This window comes from Capra hircus (genome assembly GCF_001704415.2).
Source record: "Capra hircus breed San Clemente chromosome X unlocalized genomic scaffold, ASM170441v1, whole genome shotgun sequence".
Classification (NCBI taxonomy): Eukaryota; Metazoa; Chordata; class Mammalia; order Artiodactyla; family Bovidae; genus Capra; species Capra hircus.
In genome coordinates, this window is record NW_017189517.1 from 25052015 (window position 1) to 25075340 (window position 23326).

Consider the following 23326-nt stretch of genomic DNA (forward strand, 5'->3'; position numbering starts at 1 on the left):
GGCCTTGTTGTCTAAGACTACTTCCATACTTCCTTGGGTAAAGAGTTGTGTGCCTTGTCCCTTTCAGTTCCAGTTTAGCAAAGTCCCCTCTTTCTTCCCCATCCTCGGACCAGAGGATCCTCCTACTTAGAGCTTCCCTGACCCCTGCTACCTTTCCAACCCGGTTCATCTTCATCAGTGAGTCAACTTCATATTCCCCAATGAGTCCATAGAATATTTTTCCTCAATATGGCTTTTTATGGAGAAAAACAATTGTATGGAAAAGAAGTCATGCATTTTCACTCTTGAGAAAGAGCTGTATCAGTTATTTTGGTGCTTAAAGCTTGAGCTGATTAAATGCCTAGACTTTAGTCCCATTGCAGGATAAGTGTTGCTAACATTTAACATGGTGGGGGTTAAGTAGCTTCCAGTTATTCCACTGTATTGGCTAATGAAGAGTTCATTTAGATTGCTGCAAGGTTCTCCCCTTATCATGTCTCTTGCTTTGCCCATGATGGCTTACTTCATAATTCATCATTATTATTTACAAATAGGTCTCTGAAGCCCAGAACAATATTCTTAAAAATCCTCTGATACATCAGAAGAGAGCATAATGCCCACTTCTCCATTGCTGCATAGAAATTTGTAGCTTACAAAGTTATTTTGCATAGATATAGGTGCCTTTCATTCTCTCAAATACTCTGAAATGTAGATAGGGAAGATACTATTATTCCCATTTTGGGTGGAAAAAACTGAGGTTCAGAGAGGTGAAATGACTTGACCAAGGCCACAGCGCCAATCAGAGATACAGCTGGGACTCAAACTGAGGATTCTTCCCCAAATTCATACCAGTTTTCACCCAGCCATGTGCACTCTAGCAGTTCTCTAAATTTGGACAACCAATGCCCACCAATAACAATATCAGCTAATACTTGTTCAGACTTTCCTGTGTGAAAGGCACTTCACATGTATCATTTCATCTAATTTTAAAAACAGCACACCAAAGTATATATTATTATTATCCCTATATTAAAGACATAGAAACTGAGGCTCAAAGAGGTTAAGTAACTTGTCCGAGCTCAAACAGTTTTAAAAATTGCTTGGCTAGGACCTCAAATTCAGGCCTTTTTGACTCCAAAGTTCATGTTCTTATTCTCTATACTACTTAAGGAACTGGGGAGCTTTAGATAGCAGGGAGCTCCAGGGGATATGTGAAATTCTACCTCCTACAACTTTCAGGATGGCAAAATGGCACAACACCTTTTATGAAACAGAAATTGAGTGAGGCTGCAGCTGCACAGGAATTCCCAGGAATGAGCACATACTGTACTTTGACACACTTGGGAAATTAAAGTCCTAACAGCCAGTCATATCCTGTGCCAGCATACCATGGCAGAGAAGTCTCCTACTGAGAACCACTTTTCCCACCAAGAGCTGCTGCTTCTTCTGGAGATGTTCCAAAGTCTACTTGCCTTGGGAGCTTTCAGCTGAATGGCTCATACAGAACCTAGCTCCCTAGCATCCCAGTGTCAAAACCTCCCAGATAGTTTCAGAGTGAGCTTTTTTCCTAAAGTGACAGATTTTCAGGCCAAAGGCTTGATAAAATCTGGCCTAAATAGCCACCAGGTAATGCCATTATTTCAGAGAAGGTGATGGCACCCCACTCCAGTACTCTTGCCTGGAAAATCCCATGGGCAGAGGAGCCTGGTAGGCTGCAGTCCATGGGGTCGCTAGGAGTCAGACATGACTGAGCGACTTCACTTTCACTTTTCACCTTCATGCATTGGAGAAGGAAATGGCGACCCACTCCAGTATTCTTGCCTGGAGAATCCCAGGGACAGGGGAGCCTGGTGGGCTGCCGTCTATGGGGTCGCACAGAGTCGGACATGACTGAAGCGACTTAGCAGCAGCAGCAGCAGCAGCAGCAATGCCATTATTTAAGACATAACAATTGGGAAAAGATAAGCTATCTCCTGCACACACTGAATCTAGAAATTGCTAGAATTTTGCTGAGCTTGATTTGTTTGATATTCCAAGAAGCAGCCAAACTGCTCTCTATCCCCACTCAAGTGTTTCTTATCAATAGTTAAACGAAAATGGGAAAACCCTGGTACCATACAACAGACAAAGAAACCATCAGAAGGATGATCAAAAGGGTGCATGTTTGATTGAACAATTTTATACAGGGTCCAGAAACTTGACAGAAAGGGGAAAGGAGCTAAAATGTGTTTTAATTGTTCAAAGAGCACTCCTTACCCCCACTAACAGCATATCACTGTCCAGCACCCCTCACAATCAGTGCTGAAGGATCCCCTCCCCTGCCCTAAGTTCTGACCCAGGTTCCTTCCCCAGGAAGGTTCTGGGTTATTAGCTGCCAGGCCTGGCACATCTCCCAGATGTTGAAGTGAAAGGAGCTCATTTCACTCCAGCTGTTAATCAGAAGCTGTCTGTGCTAACTCCCCTCTAAATCACAGGAGAAGGAATGAAAAGGTCTTGGCCTTCCTGAGTAATATACACCTTGGGTGTGTTGGCTCTCAGAGTGCAGAGAAGGAGGAGTGGGGTTGCAGGAGGGATGGCAAAGGAAAAATAGAGGAAGGAGTCCCATTTCCTGCACTTGCTTTTCTTTCAGGAAAGGATTCAGTTTGTTTTTCCTGGGTAGCCTGGAAAATCCTGTGGTTGATTCCTGTGGTAACTTTTCTAGGTTTCTCCTGACTAATGTGGCTGGAGGAAAAGCAGGGACTAAGAAGGAACCCCGCTTCCCAGAGGGAACAGATATGGCTGCCTCCTGTTCTAAGGCACCTGATGTGATTATTCAGGAGCTTGGTGTGCTTCTGTTTGAAAATAGGAGCCTTTCTCTTCATGGCAGAGGACTAGACAGTGGTTCACAACTCTAGCCCCCAGAAGACTCACTTGGAGAACCTGTTAAGCCTATTCTAAGGCCCCCTCCCCTGATAGAATTATTCATCAGATCTTAATGTAAAAGTGCTTTTTTTAGTACTTACTCCAGGTGATTCTGATACTGGGGGGGATTCCCAGACCATATTTTGAGAAATATTGCCCAGCATTCCAAAGAGTTTATTTGAATAGTTTAATTCACTAGTGAGTTTAAGGGAAGTTGTAAAATATATACAACTTACATACTGTAAACCCAACCACAGAGATGCTCTTACGGCTATTTTGAATCACATGCCTGAGCTTGAGTGCCATAATCAGGTGGAGATGATGCTTGATGGCTTCACACTCTCATTTTCAGTCCAGGTTTGAGGGTAGCTGTGGGCCTGTGTATAGCCTGAAGGCTCAAATATTCCTTAATGACAGTCCGTCAGGCATAAGGAGACTAGTGGCCATTATTAAGTTTGATGGACTCTTGGCTTAGGCTGTGATTGGGAACAGATAAGCTATCTCCTGCATACATTCAATCTAGTAATTGCTAGAATTTTGCTGAGTCCGATTTGTTTGTTATGCTACAGAATGTGTTTCATGAAACAGTGCTTTTATCTATAGTGTTATGCTACAAAATTTGGGATGACAACTGAATTGAACATGTTTCTTTATTAAGTGTGTATTTACTTGCTGAATAGGCATCATATGATATCCTCTAGCAAATTTATTTCTAGATCCACAGACTGCTGAGACTTTTTCCATCTATCTTTGGCTGGAGCTAGTGGGTCTCAGAAAGAATAACTAAAATGATACAGAGAACAGAGCAGCTTTCTCTGACGATCTCTTAGAAGGTCAATGTCTCTTTGGAGCTTTTAACATAATTAATTCACCCGGTCAACAAACATTCATTGAGCAACTACTGTGTACTAAGCACAGTTGTAGGTGTTAGGAATACAGCAGTAAATAAAACAGATGAAAACTCTTCTTTATGGAGTTTATATTGCAGTGGGGGGCATGATATCAACAATAAACAAGAAAATAGGCAAAACATACAGTATGTTGCTGCTGCTGCTGCTGCTGCTGCTAAGTTGCTTGAGTCGTGCCGACTCTGTGCGACCCCATAGACGGCAGCCCACCAGGCTCCCCTGTCCCTGGGATTCTCCAGGCAAGAACACTGGAGTGGGTCGCCATTTCCTTCTCCAATGCATGAAAGTGAAAAGTGAAAAGGAAGTCGCTCAATCGTGTCTGACTCCTAGCAACCCCATGGACTGCAGCCTACCAGGCACCTCTGCCCATGGGATTTTCCAGGCAAGAGTACTGGAGTGGGGTGCCATCGCCTTCTCAATATGTTAGACAGTGATAAAAAGTGCCAAGGAGGAAAAAAATAACCCATGGAGGGAGATTGTGAAGTGTCAGTGTAGAAGGCTAACATTTCAAATAAGTTGGCCGGGGAAAGTGTCACTGAGAAGGTGGCTTTTGTATCCAGACCTGAAGGGAGTGGGTGAGCTAACACTGACATGGGGGAAGCGCAGAAACAGCAAGTGAAAATGCCTTGAGGGAAGAGTATGCAAGGAATGTTTGAAGAACAGCAAACCAACGTTGGGTCTGGAACAGAAAGTAGTAAAAGCCACGGTCAGAGAGGCAGTGGAGAGACAGATCATGTGAAGTTAGTGGGGGCATAGATGTTGCCATCCAGTCCCCAAAGACCAGAACCCTAAGACCACTCTGAAGCATGAAAAAAAAAATATTCAGAACAATAAAATAAGAGCCACTAGTCTGTATACTGAGTATTAAGTTCATAATTCCAAGAGATAATACAAGCTAAAGATAAATTAATAGTGTCAGGATGAGGTGTTGTTATAGACATTCATGGATGGAAGTTACCTAAAGAAGTTAGAAAAGGCTTGGGACCACTCTATATTTTGTATGATGGATCCCACAAATATAACTGTATCATTCCGCTCCCTTTCCTAGAATCAACAAGAGGATGGTGAGCTGAATGTATCATCAGTCTGACCCACTAGCTATGTTAAGTCCCCAGGCATTGGAATCACAGGCCATAAAAGAACCATATTGGGAGCTAAGATAGTAACTAAGGTTATCACTGGATCAACATATGACGGTCAGGGGGAAATGTGAAGGGATGTGAAAGCTGCAAATACCCTGGCACTGCATAAAGCTAGTTTGGGAAGAACTAGCGAATAAACACACATGGACTTCTGTCTACCTGCTAAAGTGCATCATTTGCCACTGACATCCAGGAGAGAGGGGGGTCATCACCTTGACTTCAAAGGGGCTTCTGCTAGCACAAATACCTGGAACTTCTTAGAAAGAAGAGGTGCTCTGGGGTGTCTCTTCAAGGTGTAGAAAAAGCCATGTCAAGAAGCCTGGAGCTGTAAAGCAATTATCCTTCAATAAAAAAAATTAATTAAAAAAAAGAAGCCTGGAGGAGACTACTTTGAAAGTCCTACAGAGGAAGCCAACTAGGAGCCCCCGGGCCAGATAGTTTGGAGGCATAGAGGCCAGCCATGCAAGGACAAGGCGACAGGCTCCATCCCCACCCCATTGGTGGTGGCACACTCCATCCCTCTGGGCACTGCCATCAGCCTTGCATCCAGAAACCATAAATATAAGGTAGTATACTGTCTGTGCAAACGTAGCTTTCAGACAAACCCTCTTCCAACCAGATTTCTTCCTCCGAGCACTCCTATGGAGAAATCGCTGAGCTCTGACGGGTTTTACTGACATAGATTGTGCCTCTTACCCCAGTCAGCCCCTTCTGTAATATAAGAGGGGTACAGGACAAGAGAACATGCAAAACCTCTGACCTTGTAAACTCCGTATAATGGTGGGGTTCCTATCCTGAGGGCAAAGGGGAGCTCCTGAATGCATTGTAAGCAGGGGAGCAACCTGAACATCTTGTTTCTTGTTTTCAGCTGCAAGGGAACCAGTTGAAATTGTGCACCTTGCCTCCAAGGGGCCCATTGACCGGAAGCTTGACTCTAGCTGTAGGAACAAGGGACAGCAGATCATGAAGGAGTTCTCTAGGAATGTTTCTTCAGCCAGAGGAATTTCTAACTTTGAGACCAAGGCCAGCATACAGAGCTGACTCATTTCTCTTTTCCTACTCTCTCCAGAGTGCCTTTGAGCCCTCGTCTGGATTGGTTCGCTCACAGTCTTTGATCACGCTTGCCATGCCCTCCTTGTCCAGCAGCACCCAGGTGCCTGTTGGCTTCAACACCCCAGCCACCACCCAGAGCTGTTTGGATTCCTCAGCTGCTCAATACAAGATGGCTTTAAATCCCTGGAAACAAAAGAAGAGCATCCAGGTGACTGTAAGTCCTTCAGGAGGCCTGGGAATACACTCTCATATAAGAAAATATGAGTTCCAGGAGTTCCCTGGTGGTTAGGATTCTAGGCTTTCACTGCTGTGGCTTGGGTTCAATCTAAAGTCAGGGAAGCAGAACCTGCAAGCTGCACTCATGCCCCACCCCCCAAAAAGATGAGTTCCAACCTTTGCAAACTGCTCCTAGGGAAGTGGTATGGTTTGGGGGATCCATACCCTAAGTAGGGATGGTGAAGTCAAGGACACTGTCCCAGGTTTGACAGCCCTGGAAAGAGGTGAGCATACTTGTGTCTAGTGCCTGGGATGTTCTAAATAGATGGAACTTACATAAAAGGGATGGAAGAAAGCAGAAAGAGTGACCTAACTCCTAAGAAATTGCTTACTGGCTTAGTATCTGGGAATTTACTCAGTGCTCTTTGTAGAAGATATTCAATCATAGCCCAGATCAGGATTCTGATCAGGAATCAGATAAGACCCATGAGTTACAATTGGCAGCACTGTTCCACTTCTTTGGAGGTCAGGCTTCCAGCAATGCCAAGCATTTAGAACTCAGCTATTAACCCCTCCAAAGACCTCTCCGTGTCACATACAGGTCGCCAAGTTCTTATGCTTTCTAGCACACTTAGGCAAGCTAATTACGTTAAAACATGGCCACAGACCAAAATCAGATCTGATACCAAAGAGAAGTGACAGTTGACAGCAGAAAGAAATGACACAAACTATCTGGGGTCCTTTAGTATAGGGATGAAGAACCTCGCCCACCTCTATCAGGGCCACACTGTATCAGCATCCAGTGTAATAGGTCATGTTCACTACTCATCCAAATCATCAAGAAAATTTGGGCTATATTCCCTGATCTGTGTTTAGGAAGATAGGGAAGTAATTCCTTTGAAAAACATTTTTTTACTAAAAACTAAGAATTAAATCAAGAACTTCTGGATGTACAAGCTAGATTTAGAAAAGGCAGAGTAACTAGAGATCAAATTGCTAACATCCATTGGATCATTGAAAAAGCAAGGGAATTCCAGAAAAACATCTACTTCTGCTTTGTTGACTGCAAAAGCCTTTGACTGTGCAAATCACAACAAACTGTGGAAAATTCTTAAAGAGATGGGAATACCAGACCACCTTACCTGCCTCGTGAGAAATCTGTATGCAAGTCAAGAAGCAACAGTTAGAACCAGACGTGGAGCAACGGACTGGTTCAAAATTGGGAAAGAAGTACGTCAAGGCTGTATATTGTCACCCTGCTTATTTAACTTATAGGCAGAGTACATCATGCAAAATGCTGGGCTAGATGAGTCACAAGCTGGAATCAAGATTGCTGGGAGATATACATATCTATGACTGATTCATGTTGATGTTTGGCAGAAACTAACACAATTCTGTAAAGCAATTATCCTTCAATTAAAAAATAAATAAAATTTTAAAAAAAAGTTGCTGGGAGAAATACCAACCACCTCAGATATGTAGATGATACCCACTAAGGGCAGAAAGCAAAGAGGAACTAAACAGCCTCTTTGACAAAGGTGAAAGAGGGGAGTGAAAAAGCTGGCTTAAAATTCAACATTCAAAAAACTAAGATCATGTCATTCAGTCCCATCAGCATTTCCCTTCATGGCAAATAATGGGGAAAAATGGAAACAGTGGCAGATTTTATTCTCCTGGGCTCCAAAATCACTGTGGAGAGTGACTGCAGCCATGAAATTAAAATTGAAAGCTCCTTGGAAGAAAAGCTATGACAAACCTAGACAATGCATTAAAAAGCAGAGACACCACTTTGCTGACAAAAGTCCATATAGTCAAAGCTAAGGTTTTTTCCAGTAGTTACATATGGATGTGAGAGTTGAACCATAATAAAGGCTGAACACTAAAGAATTGATGCTTTCGAAATGTGCTGGAGAAGACTCTAGAGAGTCCCTTGGACAGCAAGGAGATCAAACCAGTCAATCCTAAAGGAAATAAACTCTGACTATTCATTGGAAAGGCTGATGCTGAAGCTGAAGCTCCAATACTTTGGCCACCTGATGCGAAGAGCCGACTCATTGGAAAAGACCCTGATGCTGGGAAAGATTGAGGGCAAGAGAAGGGGGTGACAGAGGATGAGATCGTTGGATGGCACCACCAACTCAATAAACATGAGTTTGAGCAAACTCTAGGAGATAGTGAATGAGAGAGGAGTCTGGCATGCTACAGTCCATGGGGTCACAAAGAGTCGGACATGACTTAATTACTGAATGACAACAACAAAGAATTTTTAAAATTTGGTAAAGAATGTGTCAGTTAGCTGGAAGATTCACTTGGCTGAGTCTTTAGCCTCAGTATCTCTCGGCTATAAGTAAATGGCTATAAATCAGAGATGGAGGAGATGAAAAGATTTAATAGTTGCAGGCATTTTACCAGGAAGGACATTAAAGCACAAATAGATGTCCAAGGTCATACACTCTGGTAATGGCAGAAGTAGGACCAGAACCCCATCTTCTGACTTCCGGTTCAGTTCTATTTTCACCCCCATCATGTTGCCCCTAGCTTAAACATTGCAGTTTTGCTTTAGTAAGAAAATAAAGTATAAGATCAAAGAACAGCTGGCAGAATGGTGGGCCTAGGAGGAAGGAGGACTTCTAGTAGCACTGAGAGAATCTCCTTGTTTCAATGTCAAGCAGAGGGTGATCAATCACTAGGCCATACACATAAAGTCCTGTATATGCATGATCACCTGGACACTTCACCACAAACCGGGACATATAGGGAATGTTGATGAAGGAAGATTTAGCAAGACCCTTCTTTCTGCATAGCCTAATTGAGGTAAGGCCTGGGTAGCACTCTCTAACAAGGTCAGGGCATCTACTTCTTCCTTTTGCCTCTCTCCCTGACACATGGATGAATGAAAATAAAAGTGTTCAGGATCCTTTATGACAGAGAGGCTGCTGCTACTGGCTCCCTGCTTTGGAATTTCTTAGGTCTGCAAGTCCCACAGGAGGGTTCCCCTTATTCTTAATTTATAGATGTGGACAGAGATATAGAGAGTAACTTGCCCAAGATCATATGGAGAGCACATGATGGAGCAGAGATCTGAACCCAGGTCTATCTGACTTGATCCATTCAAAAGGAAATAATTTTGAGCTGAGTCTGTTTACCAAGGCACTTTGAGTGGTAACATAGAGCTGTATGTTTGCCTTTAGATGTATGTCATGATTGTTATCAGGCCCCACAGCCCCATCATCAGATTGATGGCCTTGCAGTGTGGGTCAGTGGCTTCTGAGGTGTTTTCAAGAGTTCCCTGCAGCATATCACTCAGAGACCAGAAACTGCAAGTCTAAATGAAGTACTGCCAGTAGGTAAAATGATCACCAGGTTATGGATACTACTGAAATAATTTCCATTGTGAATGGTATTGTTATGTTCCCAACACAGCCATTTGGATAGCAAGGACTTTTTTTTTCCTGATGATTTTTTCTTTGGCAACCATGCAGGGGTGGATGGAGAGCATTTCAGCCTGATTCAAAGTCTTTCCCTCTTCTAGGTGAAACCAAAACAGGAGGAGCCAAGCCTCCCAGTGGCTTCTGAAGAGAAAAGCACAACCAAACCAAAAGAAGCTGACCAAAAGAAGCCGAAAAAAGACAGCGCAGGTTGGCATATCTTCGCCGTCATCCATAAACACATACTCAAGCTTAATGGCACAGTGCTATGTGACAAGAACTATGTAATGGATTATTGCCCAGGCCTCTATCCTTGATCTTCTGAGGGCTTAAAATTTAAGATGCATATTAATATGGTCCAAGTTTCTCCGTTTGAACTGCCCATTTAATATAGTTGCCACTTGTGTTAGGTAAAAGGCCATACCTGGATTCCTATTTTACCTAAATGAATTTCCAACCAGAGAGGCATTTTGTGCATATTTGTCAGTCAGTTTGTTTAATCCTCTCCACATCTAATATCCATGCCAAATTCTTCAGTAAGCCCAGATATCTGAGGGCAGCCAGTGATTTCCCCTTCAGCTTTCCCCCACAGCAACAAAACCAGACAACAATAACAGAATTGGTGGGAAAAAAGCCTGTTTTTTAAAAGTTGCTTTTCTCTTCTAATAGAGAGAAAAGGTCTTGTGTTAACAGTGAGACCAGTTCCCTTATCCATAGACAAAGAGGACTTGGACAGCCGCAGATGCCCTTGGCAGCCAACACCTATCAAACCCCCAAACAAAAAATACCACTGGAGTGAAAAATCACTCTGTGTGTTTGTGTGTGTGTATTGGCTCCAGCTGATGACAATCTAATTTCCAGCAACACTTGGAAAACCAAAATTCCTGTTCCACAAATTAAGTCAAATAGTTATTTCATATTTTTGCCATAAAGGGTTTCACAAGTGGGTTCAAAGTCAGGATACCTCTAAAAACATTTTCCCACGAAGAGTAACAAAACCACAAAACTTTTGTATATAACAGCAACAAAGAAATTAAGTGAGTGACTTTTAACTTTCTTTTTATCCTCTTTTCATATTTATTTTTCATAGCTGTCCCTTTTACACAGAGGATAAAACTTACTCGGTGTCCAGGAGGGCAGATACATTGATTTTCCACGTCATGGGAGTGGTTTGGAGTGCACCTCCCTGCACCCTCCACCCCCCCAACCCCAACCGTGCCCAGTTCTAGATTCTAAATGTGTAACCACTAGATGGAGCTAGAGACCAGTGGATGATGAGGGAGGGGAGGTGGCCAAGGCCCTCTCACCCAGGGATTAAAGTGAGTGGTAAAAAACCAATACTTTGGCCACCTGATGCAAAGAGCTGACTCTTTTGAAAAGACCTTGATGCTGGGAAAGATTGAAGGCGGGAGGTGAAGGGGACGACAGAGGATGAGATGGCTGGATGGCATCACTGACTCAATGGACATGAGTTTGAGTGGACTCCGGGAGCTGGTGATGGACAGGGAGGCCTGGCGTGCTGCAGTCCATGGGGTCCCAAAGAGCCAGACATGACTGAGCGACTGAACTGAAGTGAACTGAAAAAACCTGCCTGCCAGTGCAGGAGACGTGGATCCTCTGGAGGAGGGCATGGCAACCCACTCCAGTATTCTTGCCTGGGAAATCCCATGGACAGAGGGGCCTGGAGGGCTACAGTCCATGGGGTTGCAAAGAGTAGGACATGACTGAGCACACATAGTAATATTACTAGGGAAGAGAAGATCAACCTGTAGAACTGCTGCCTTGTGTTTGACCTGAGGCCTGTAGATCAGTGCAAATGTTAAGGCTTTTCAAGAATTTCTTTGCATGTATATTATGTTAGATCATTTTAATAGAGTTGAAAGCAGAAGAAGTGGGGAAGGCATAATCCTACCTTGCAGATAACCCCTGTTGACACCTTTCTTAAAAAAAATAAAAATACCTGTATATCATGTTAAAATTAAGTAGAATTAAGTAGAAAATATAAATACTAAGGAGGAAGTAAAATTTCCTTTCACCCTGCCCCAGTCAGTTTCCTAAAAGGTAATTGCTACAAGTTCAAAAATTGCTTTTTGATGTGTCTCACTTCTAATGGTGGAACAGACTGTTGATATGATGGTGATGTACCAACCTTGGAATCAGTTCATAAAACTGAATTTCACTTATATTTAAAAATTTCCAAATGCAGAAGGCTAACAGTGACCTAGTCGTTCTCTATCTTCTGAGTAGCTACTTCTCCACACTAGGGAATTCAATAGCAAACAGGTACCCATTGGGACAAGGCAGAGTATTCTTATTTTAGAAAATCAAAAGAACACATTTTTCCTTTCCTTCTGTTTGGTACAGGTGCCTCAAGCCAGGAACAGAGCAACAAGATTGAGATTGCTAAACAGAAGACAATGGATCCGGCTATAAACACAGATGCTACTGAGAGTCAGAGTTATCCATTTCCAGCAGCATACATGAAACGCCGTGGAAAGAAAAGCTCAAGTACTTCAGGAATGAACGAGTGTGGATCCAAAGGAAGAAGCTTTGAACAATCCACTGGAGTGCTTGGCCTAAGTGATGGAGCTGGGTCCCCATCTGCTGATAAGAACGCCACGGATTGCCATTTCTGGCAACTGTCCTTAGAGAAGCAAGTCATGGAGCAGCTCACAACACCACAGACAGAAAGCACTACTCCTCAGGAGCTGCTGTCAGGTAAAGATGACCCAGGAAGGGGAATTGCTGATGCAGATTCTGAAACCAGAAAAGCGTCAGTATCACAACTCAAGCCTGAAGACATGGAAGAGCCCGTGGTGGGTGGTCTGTCAACATCCCATGAAAATGGGACTTCTGGAGCCAAGAAGCCAGAAGCCGGGGCTGCTCTATCACATGTGGCAGGAAGGCCATCTACACCCCAAGATCCTCTCTCGGTGGCAGTGGATGATCAGATGTTTATGGAGCCTTCTCAGAGCCAGCCTGAAAAGGAAGAAGCTTCTGGCTTTGATGTGAAAAGTGTCCAATTTAAAATGAAGTCCGCTCAAGAGACCCTCAAAGAAAAGCCTACCAGAAGTGTTCTGCAGGCCTTAACAGCGAGGATCTCCAGGAGCGTGAGTGCCTTGGTGGAGGGAGCCTTTTGTGCCAGGAGACCACCTCCCAGAAGCCTTTCATGGTCCTTCGGGAAGTCAAAACCTACAGTCATCATCTCAGATTCCAAGAGCATGTCAGAGGAGGGCGGTGATTCTGAGCAACAGCTGGCTCCTGGACATTCTTCCCTACCCTCCAAGATGCACAGGAATGAAGAAGTCTTCCCAGAATCAAAAGGTTCAGCTGTGGAGCTGAGCAGTCCCGAGCAGCAGCAGGCCCCTAGGTATTCTTCACAGTCCTCAGGGAAGTCCAAAGCCACAGCTATCTTCTCTGATTCCAAGAGCACTTCCAAAGAGGGCAGTGATTTCGAGCAGCACCAGGCTCCCACACCCTCTCTCCAGCCCCTGAGCAAGTCCAAAGATGGCCAAGAAGTCTTCACAAAATTGGGTTCCTTGGGACAGATGAGTGGTTCTAATGAGCCGCCGACTCCCACATGTGTTTCTCAGGCTGTGGGGGAGCCTGAAGACAAAGTCTCCATGGGATCAAATAGTTATGTGGAGAAGTACAACAGTGCCAATGACACCAAGGAAGGGGGGTCTCCCGGACCCCCTGCCCAGGCCATGGGATCCTCTGCCCAGGCTGTGGCAAAGCCTAAAGACCCCAAAGAAGTCTCCCTGGCTTCAAAGACCATACCTGAAGTGCAGGGTGCTTCTGAGTGGCAGGTGCCTCCCAGGGACACTTTCCAGTCCTGGGTGAGCCCTAAATTCAAGCAACCCGCCTCCACAGGCCCAGAGAGCGCAGCCATGGAGTGGGGCATTTCCATGGAGCCACTGCCTCCCAGAATGACTTCTAAGCGCCTGATGAGGCCAAAAGTTGAGCCACCAGTCTCCTTGGACCCAGGAGTGATGACAGTTAAAACGATGACTTCTGCAGGCGTGCTGCCTCCAAGACATCCTTCTCAGCCTTCAGTGAAACCAGCAGCTCAGCAAGAAAGCTCTGCACGTCCAGAGAGCCCCGATGTTGAGAAGACCACACCTGTACACTTGCTGACTTTCCCATGTCCTTCCCAGGCCGTGGTGAGGCCAGCAATTGAGTACCAAGACTCCATGGGTGCAGAAAGCACTGTAGTTGAGAAGAGCACTTCTATGAAGGCACTGCTTGCCAAGCATCATTCTCAGCCCCCGATGAGAGCTCTAGCCCAGCAACAAGTCTCTGTGACTTATTCTGAAGCTGAACACAGTGTATTTGCAGGTTTGGAGGGTTCTGTTGCTCAGAAGATCAGTCTGGTGGAGAAATTGCTCCCCAAATATCCTCCCCAGTCCTTGGCAAATCCTCGAACCCAGAAAACCTTGGAGAGCACTGCTGTTGGGGAGGGCAGCTTTGTGGAGGTGCCACCTCCCCAGCCCTTTGTGAAGTCTAAATTCCAGCCACAGATCATTCCACTGGAGTCTGTGAGTGCTCCCACAGAGTGGAGCGGTCCGGGGGTGCCTGTGCCTCCCAGACTCACCATCCAGCAGTCCTGGGAGATCCCCATGTTTGAGAAACCAGCCTCTGAAGGTCCAGAGAGCGCTGCCTTCGAGTGGGGCATTACCATGGAGCCGCTGCCTCCCAGAAGGACTTCTCAGGCCTCGATGAGAGCAGGAGTCAAACAAGCAATCTCTGAAGGTCCAGACAGTGTCAACACTGAAGGGGATGCATCTGCCGAGCTGCTGCCTGACAAACATCCCTACTCCACTGTGAGACAGAAAGTCCAGCAAATATCATTGGGTTTTGAGACTGCTTCTGCCAAAGTGGGCATTTCTGGAAGGCCACTGCCTTCCATATATTTCAGCCAAGTGCTTAAAAAGTCTAGGGTTCTGGAGATGTCCTCACGTCTAGAGAGCATGGCTGATAAAGAAGTCATACCTAAGAAATCAGTGATTGTCAAGCGTCCTTCTCAGTCATTTGTGAAGTATATGGCACAGCATGTCTTTTCAGAGAGGCCTGGTACAGAGGAGGGAACTCACATGGATCCTTCATCTTCAAATCTACCTTCCAAATCATTGAAGCTGAAAGTTGAGCAGCAAGTTTCCTCAGGCTGGGAGAGTACCGATGTTGAGGCAGCCATTTCTTTGAAGCAAGCGCCCATGAAAAGCCTTTTACCAAGCTCGGGGAAGCCCAAAGGCCTGCAAGAAGTCCTCTCCCATTCAGAGAGTGCTCCTCTGAAGCTGAGCAGTTTTAAAGAGCAGCTGCCTCCCAGACATCTTGCCCAGACACTGGGGAAGTCTGAGTACCAGCAAGAAACCTCCTCAGCTTCTGAGAGCTCTCCTGAAGAATGGAAGAGTTGTGAAGAGTGGCTGCCTGGCAAACTCCCCAGCCCAGTCAAAGATGGAGCTGAGTTTCAGCCACTGATGCTCTCAACAGGCCCAGTGAGTGCACCTGTGAAGCGGAGCAGTTCTGAGCAGCATCTGCCTCCCAAAAAAATTTTTCAGGCTCCTGCAGACCCTGAACATCAGCAACAGGTTTATCCAAGTCCCATAAGTGCTGCTGCTGAAGGAACCACTTTGGAGAGTGAACCTAGCTGCTGGTCTCTACCCAGAGACCTGGCTTCTCCAAGCAAAATCAAGAAACCCAGCCAAAGCTCTGAATACCTCACTAAGAACATCACAACTGGCCCTACCAAGCTCATGCTGGCCAATGCTCCTTTCTTGCAAGTGCCCACTTCTGGAAGCAGTTCCTCTCAGGAGGAAGTTCCTGAGAGTGATGATCAAAATAACAGCCATTCAGATTCATCCAACGACGGGGCTGATGTTGAAAAGGTTTTTGGAGTCCGACTGAGAAGAACCTCTTCCTCACAGAAGTATAAGGGTGAGAAACAAGGTTTTATCAAGCTTTTTTCACTCTCATTGGGCTCAATTTCATCCTCTGTAGATACAGCCCAGCCAATCAGAAGGGCTTCTGAGGGGGCCCTGGGCACCATGCAAAACCTCACCACAGTATCTGACTTTGCAGAGAAGCAACAGAGGAGGCCCAAATCTGAAAGGATGGCCAAGAAGCAACCTGCTTACAGGATTCCAGGTGAGTCTTTATCTTCCCAGATGGGCAGCAGGTACCAAGAGGCGAGAAGAACCAGAAAGCAAAATCTTTAATGGGAGGAAGTCTGTTCTAGCCTTGTGGCTTTGACAGGGCTGGCTTGGGGATTTAGGGGCAGAATAATGCTCTATTCTAGATGAATAGATTTGGAGATGGTTAACTTGGAGTCTTCTCTTTCCCAATGGGGTCTCCTTTGGACATTTGTCCACATTCTGTAATGGACATGTAACCATCTCCCCACCCCCCTTACCCCATATACATGCAGATGGGATTTTATGCCTTTCTCAAAATATCTTTACATGTATTATGCTCCCTTCAACACCACATAGCTTTTATTTATTTATTATTTTTTTTTTTTTGCTACTCACCATGTGGGATTTTAGTTTCCTGACCAGAGATCAAACCTGCTGTAGTAGAAATATAGAATCTTAAGCACTGAACCTCCAGGGAAGTCCTCCATGTTTATTTTTGAAGCCAACTCATTAATAGAGCACTATATTCAGACTCTCAGCTTGAAGTCTTAATTTATTGTCAATGTTTGTACTTCCACAGCTTCTTAACTCACCTGAAATGTCTAAGAATCAAGAGCTAGGTGACTTTTTGAGCATTTATCTCTCTCAAAGCCTTTGTACCTTCAGAATTATCATCACATAGTCTTGTACATGCCTATAACCATATCCATAACCACACACTTTCATTAGAGACTATGAAGTGACAGATGCAATAAGATTTTCCTTGGAGTTAGAGAAATGATATCAGTGGCCTAATCATCTGGCCTCCTAGGAACTTCTCTGGCCCATTTGGCAACCATTGTCCTACCTGAATTGGGGATAGAAAGAGAGATGGACAAGGGAGGGAAAGGGACCAGTAAGAGGACAGTTGACAAACTCTGAAGTGCAGCTTAACTACTCAAGGTGTTCCTGCCTTGCAAAGTTGTGGGGAAGGCACTAAAGAATGGGGCCCTTCTCTATTTGTTGTTTATTTTCATTTGGCAGTTAACAAGGATCCCATTTGAGACATTATTACAGGTAGGTCCCAGTCAGTCTCAAGACCCAGCCTGCCTCACTTTAGTTCTACTTTCTTTCATTCCTTTTTCAGGAAAAGCTCCTGGTCGACGGTCAGAGTATGCCACCTCAGAGCCAGCTTGGATAACCACGATAAAGCAGGAGCAGAGGAGCTTCCAGGCCAACATCCCTCCCAAAGAGCCAAGACCCAAGAGTAGAGCTGCAGCCAAGGCTGAGATGAAAGAATCCAGACATGGAGTAGGACCTCGAGCAGCCTCCAAAACACTCCAAAAGGTCATTGGAGCCAATTGATTAAGCTTGTATTAAGAACTTTGCCAGACATGCAGTTCCCCACCTCCTTAGGTGCATTAATCAAGGCAAAGGGACTTTTGAGGGGAAAGACTTGGTTTGTACTCATAGAAAGGTGCCCCCACTTTATGTTCCTAAAGGATCTATGAAAAGCAATGCATAGAGAAGGTTCTATAAATCAAATCCTGTTCTAAATATTCTAGAATAGGATTCCTCCAAATTGGTTGAGGCATAAGTAGATATAAGAAAACCCCAAAGGTCACCACTGGGGTGAGTTGAATATATTCTTACAAATATTTTAGCCTCTAAATATGTATATGCATTTAAGAAACTATGAGTGGAATTAAACTTTTTTTTTTCACTTAACATTTTATTTCTGGGCACCTTTCCATTATCAGTACATAATGATTTACCTTTATGTAAATAAAGGTAATGTTTAGTGTTTGGGCTTCCACATATTGATTTGGTTTGGTCTGGCACCTCCCTATAGACTAAAAGTGAAATTATGTGATAAACTAGGCTAATGGATCAGAACATGATAGGATGACATCTTGCTTTTAATGTCCCATTTGCAATGTCTTTGCAAGTTTTAGAATAAGGACCCCTTTTGTCAACACTGCATAAAACTGCCTCAAGAAAACTCAATGAAGTTTACATAACAAGAGATGTCTAAGTTCCTATACTTTAAGTGCTTAAAGAATTTGTTGAAGGATCATGTGAAAATCTGTTTTCACTTTTTGCTTTAAAGATCTTTTCATTTCATCATTATTATTTTTATGGGAGCAGGATCATACAGGTAGAAAAGTCTACCTTGGCTAAAATTTTGTCAAAGGGAAATATACTAAGATATGTAAACTAATTAATTTAGATCAGTTGTGGTGAGGTTAATTTGAAAAGCTTAAACTGTACCATTTTGAAAAGACCTATAGTTATATCATTTTCTAATGCAAGGCATGAACACAAGATGTAAACAAGTTTTGTTGTGTAGAAATCTATGGAACCCAATTAATTGATAAGATTTGTTTGCAACCACCACATTTCAGTGAGCTTTCTGTTAAGTGCTGGTAAACTGCTGGAGAAAAGGTTGTAGTCGAGCCAAGTAATTCTCATGTTAACCTGTTTACTACACTGTTTATATGATTAGATAACCTCTTCTCCCAGCTCAGAAAGGTGATAAACTTGAACCAGCTTAGATTTTGTGATCCTAAATTCTGAACCTAGGTGCTTTCTGTGCTCTTTCCTTCCTTACCTCTCTTTCTTTTTGGTTAATGTTGAACTTATAATACCCAGGATGGGACGTGCACCTATGGTCTGAGTAAGTAATTTGCTATTTTCATATCAGGACTTATAAGATCATTCTGTTCTCATTTTTGTATTAAAGAGAACTGGCCTTGTAAGTGAAAGCCAACCAAGAATGGTTCTCACTTCTGATGTCAAGAGACAAGAGAAGATGGCACCAACAAAGCCTCCAAAGTCTACCAAAACAGGTAAAAAACAAAAACAACAAAAAAAAAAACACCCTATCCCTCGACTCCCAAAAGAGCTCTCACAGAATGTGAAACTTCCCATTTCAAACTCAGGCAATACGTGTCTCTTCCCCCAAATCAGCTTGTGATTCTCTCATGGTACTTCCATTAGATACAGATATTAGCTTGTTTTAGGAAAATCCAACTATTATGACTAATATAAGTCAGTCCAGTGTGTAACTTTCAGAGGGCCTTTCAGTCTTTTACCCCATCAAGGAATCTGTATAGGAACAAAATTGTGATCATGCACTAGAACGTTCCTGTGGCTGGTATTCAAAAGGAAAGAATACCAAGCCACTTTCTAGTTCACCCTCTACATTCCCAGTGAAACTGTGAAAAATAATCCAGTATAGATGCCCAATAGTATTGAATTTTAAAAAACTATTTAAAAGGCTTGTTTCAACCCCTCCATATTCTGAGCAGGGATATGAGAGGTGGGGCATGTTGAAAGCTGAGAAAAACACTGTGCTGTGATAAAATCGAATGGGGTCTCATCAGTAGAGTCATGTGTCAGAGGGATTTTTTTCTTTCTAGAAGGAGCAGGGAGAGGGGAGGATAGGTTTATATTGAGTCATCTTTGTTCTCTTCCTTAGTCCATCTCATGAAGAAATTAGACTAGGAATTTAGGAATCCACTGTCTGGCCATGATATAGCAGCACAGTAGGTCAAGTGAATAGCTTCTCATGGGCACGGTACTCGTATCAAGTGGTTTTCAACTCTCACTATGTATTAGAATCACCTGATGTGATTTTTAAAAAATTATAGATGGTTTTGGATCCACTGTTGGAGATTCTAATTCAGTTAGTTCATGAAATAGCATGTGCATTTGTATTTTTAAAGAGACCCTAGATGGTTCTAATATGTGACCAGAGTTGAGAACCACTGGCTGACTCTAAGCCACTAAGTCAATCAACCGTAAAGCAGGATGAGGGAAGGAGGTACTTGTAGAACTGGGGCATAGCGAGGTAGTCTTGATATAATGTTATTTAGCATAGACTTTTCCTGGGTGGACCTATTGAGTCATCAACAGTGATTTCATACAACATAAGGGATTGGAAAAACAAAAGCAATATTACCTTATTTGAAATTTTAAAAACTGAACGGATACCATATAACATGTTTCCGCTCTGGTCTCAGTTCAAAAGTGTAAGACAGTCCAATAATAACAACCCAAAGATTGGCAGTTACAGCTGCAGGTGTTTATTCTGAGGCCTTCCAATGTCCAGGCCTCTGTGGTTCTAGCCATACTGACATTACTCCTTTCACATACCACCCTATAGCACTGACTTTTAGAAACCAGAGGAAACCTAAAAGGAGGGAAATTTTTATTGCATCCCATAAACATACTTCAGTATCTCTGGGGCTTCTTACTGCTTATGTGTTATTTGCTATGGTTTGGTTCCAGTTGGATTTGAACATGAGAAGATATTTCAAGTACCTTCGATGGAAAAAGAAACCAGGTCTGCTACACTTCCAGCCATGCTACCACAGCCAGTTGAGCCGGCTGAACCGGTCTGGTTCTCCCTGGCCAAGAAGAAAGCTGAGGCATGGAGCCTTATAGCAGAAATGATGCAATAAACCGCTCCTGGGTGGAGTATCAGCATTTCAAATTATAATTGCCAATAGCTATATTAATGCCATGTAGTGAATTATTTATGGTAGCCATTTTTATTAAGCATAAGAGCCTTAAAATGGGCATTAAAGCTAATAATTATTTGAATGAAATAGATCCCATGAATGCCTAACCTTCAGTACAGTCACTGCCAGCATCTGAAAACCCAGCATTTCCTTTATAAAAACTATGTAAAATGTTTGCACTGCTGTTAAATTGAGAAATCTTTAACTTTGGACCATGGACTGTAGAAGGGAAAAAGCTAAAACATTTTGGTGGAGCAACTAAGAGGTAGGCATTTCCCTTGATCAAATAAATTCATTCTAATGGAAATATCCAGATGATCTGGTCCAAGGATTGGCTTATATGTTTTATGAGCCTAATTAAATACTTTAGTTCTTTCGTTGCTGCTCTGAACTTTGTAAAGCCTCCTGAGAAGAGGTGGTATTGATAGAAGTGAAAATTCTGGGTTTCCAAGAAAAAAATTTGCACAGCCAGCTCCCCAGTCTGTCCAATGCCCTTTGAAACACCTTCTTTGTATCCCTGAGGGCCCCCAACCCCTGCAACTTACACAGAGCTCTCTTTGCACATGCCGCATGTCAACCTGTCACAAGTCTGGCAGCTGTGAGCACCTTCCTATGAGGCATAACATTCCTTGGGGACTATCATACTCCTCTGAGGGGTTAGCCCTCCAGTGTTTGACCTCTTACCCCAGTGCTATTGTGGCCCTCTCTAGTTGCTCAGAAGCATAGTACATGTCATATGCATCCTATTTTAAAAGCACTTAAGGTCCTCTTAAAATTCAAATTTTGCACATGGGGGCTTCCCTGGTGACTCAGACAATAAAGAATCTGCCTGCAATGCAGGAGACCTGGGTTTGATCCCTGGGTCAGGAAGATCCCCTGGAGGAGGGCATGGCAACACACCCCAATATTCTTGCCTGGGAAATCTCATGGACAGAGAAGCCTGGTGGGCTACAGTCCATGGGGTCGCAAAGAGTCGAACACAATTGAGCAACTAAGCACAGCACAGCACAGCAGAGACCAAAAGCTGTGCTTTTAGTCAAGCAGATGGGAATCCTTCCACGAAGGAAGTCTGGGGCTCCTGGACAGCTGTCTTATGCCCAGGCTCCCAGTAGCCCAGTTTCTTGTTGCTTTCCCTCAGCAGCCTCTGTTTCACAAGATTTGGGCTCAAAGCAAAATTGAATTCTCAAAGCCATAGAACAGGTCTTTCTGCTAACTGGAAGCCTGGAGTGATTGAATTAGCAATCATTCCTAGAGGCACACACACCCAACAGTCACTAGGCTGGACAGCTCCCACCTCCCCAGTGAACCACTCACTCCAAGTCCTTGCCCTCCATTCCACCACTCCCTCCCCAACCTGCCACACACACACACACACACACACACACACACACACACACACCCCACCCCACCCCCCTAAGGAAGAGCTCCTTCTGGATGCCTGGACAGTACCTGGCTCATTTTCTAAGGGAACCCAGAATTGTCTTAGTATTACACCTTTCATGGTATCTGCCCCTGTCACTGTGGAGCTACTTTGTTTAAACAGAAATGCAGCCCTAGACATAACTGTGCCTTTAATTTCTGAGTAGGGTGCTGCCTTATGCAAGAAAAATTCAGAGGCTATAGGGTGGGAGAAGCAATTTCAACCCTTGGTGCTTGGTTTTCCTGATGATGGTATAATGTGATACTGTACAATCATTTGCTGGATTTTGCATTTTCTCTATAAAACAAGTATTTTTCCTTATACTATATTTTTGCCTTTTTGATAGTGCTAGGTTTTTGATTGATTGGGTTTGATTTCTGTTGTATTTCCATAGTGAATAGTTCATTAAGGTAGATGCCTTTACCCAGGTAATCCTGGTAGGTTAACTGTTACACCTCCCTTCCCCTTTTTCTCAGGCTGGACCACAATTAGGTTATTCTCACTCTTAAGAACTCTCCATTAACAATTTCTTTTTCACACTTAACAACAAAAAACTATGTTTTAAGTAAAGAGGTTAAGTCTTTTTTTTTTTAGGTTAAGTCTTTTTTGATGCATAAAGGCACATTTTGATAAGTTTTCAGCTTCTTTGATTTCTGCTGTATGCAAAGCAAATAAATTCAATAAAGCTTGTTCTATAGTCTGTCTCTGTCACATGGGGAGGGAAATTAAATAGGTTATTGACAATTTAGACCCAAGGGTTGTCAGAAGAGCAAATGATCTTGAGAGGTTGTGTGGAGCAGAAAGGACCCCTATGCAGGTGTGCCTGACCAAGCTGATGGCCTCCAGGTGGGCATCTATATGAGGGAGTGGTACTACTAAAGAGGGGGTTTTCATGTGTAAACACATGAGGAGCAAAGAGATGGGTGGGAGAGAAAATGCAGACAGGTGAGTAGAGGGGACAAGATGGAGGTTGTACTGCAGCCTGGCTCAGGGACTAGGTCTGAGTCTTCCTGCAAGATGGGCTTCTAGAACAAGCCATTATCGAAAGGAAGGGGCCCCGCTGTGCTCAGGTAACCAAGTGTAACACAGAGTGAGCAAGGGGAAAGAGTAATAGAGCAGAAAATAACATTTGTCCTATTTGCAAGGTTCAAAAAAAAAAGTTTAGTAGGGATCCACATGACATGTCTAAAAATATTTGAAATGTTTAAATCAAATGATAAACCATTAAATAAGTTGTATCTCCTTCCATGACAAATGTACCTTTCTAATGACCTGAAAGGCCAGGTTGGGATTTAGAATTCTCAGACTCCTCTAAGTTCTGCCCTGATGACATAGGGAGAGCTGCCCTCCTTCCCTTCCCCCACCCATGCCCTGGCTCCTAGGCCAGGCCACACCCCCTTCTGGGCCTACAACCCCTCCTTGGGCCTGGGAGCACCCACCCCAGCAGTGAGTGCAGTCAGCACCCCCCAGGACAGGTCTAAGAGGAGCACACGGGCCCTGGAAGCAGGCTAGGGACTGTTCAGGGCTGCCAGGTACCTGGAGCATGGGCTAGCAGGGACACACCCCTTGTTCCCACGGGCTGGGCTCCTGGCCCTGGCAGGAGGGGTGTGCCTGAAAGAGGACTAAAGTGGCCCTCTAAAGCA

The 23326-nt window shown here is 43.9% G+C and overlaps 1 protein-coding gene across 1 annotated transcript in view; it reads left to right on the forward strand.

Annotated features, from left to right (window-relative positions):
• The window catches only part of KIAA1210 (KIAA1210 ortholog), a 46445-nt gene extending 26043 nt beyond the window's left edge, over positions 1-20402 (forward strand). The window contains exons 6-11 of the mRNA XM_018044075.1: positions 6000-6197; positions 9732-9837; positions 11992-15771; positions 16885-17084; positions 18481-18586; positions 20031-20402. Coding sequence (XP_017899564.1) covers positions 6000-6197; positions 9732-9837; positions 11992-15771; positions 16885-17084; positions 18481-18586; positions 20031-20203 — 4563 coding nt within the window. The 3' untranslated portion in view covers positions 20204-20402. The remainder of the gene's footprint in view (positions 1-5999; positions 6198-9731; positions 9838-11991; positions 15772-16884; positions 17085-18480; positions 18587-20030) is intronic.
• Positions 20403-23326: the final 2924 nt, after the last annotated feature.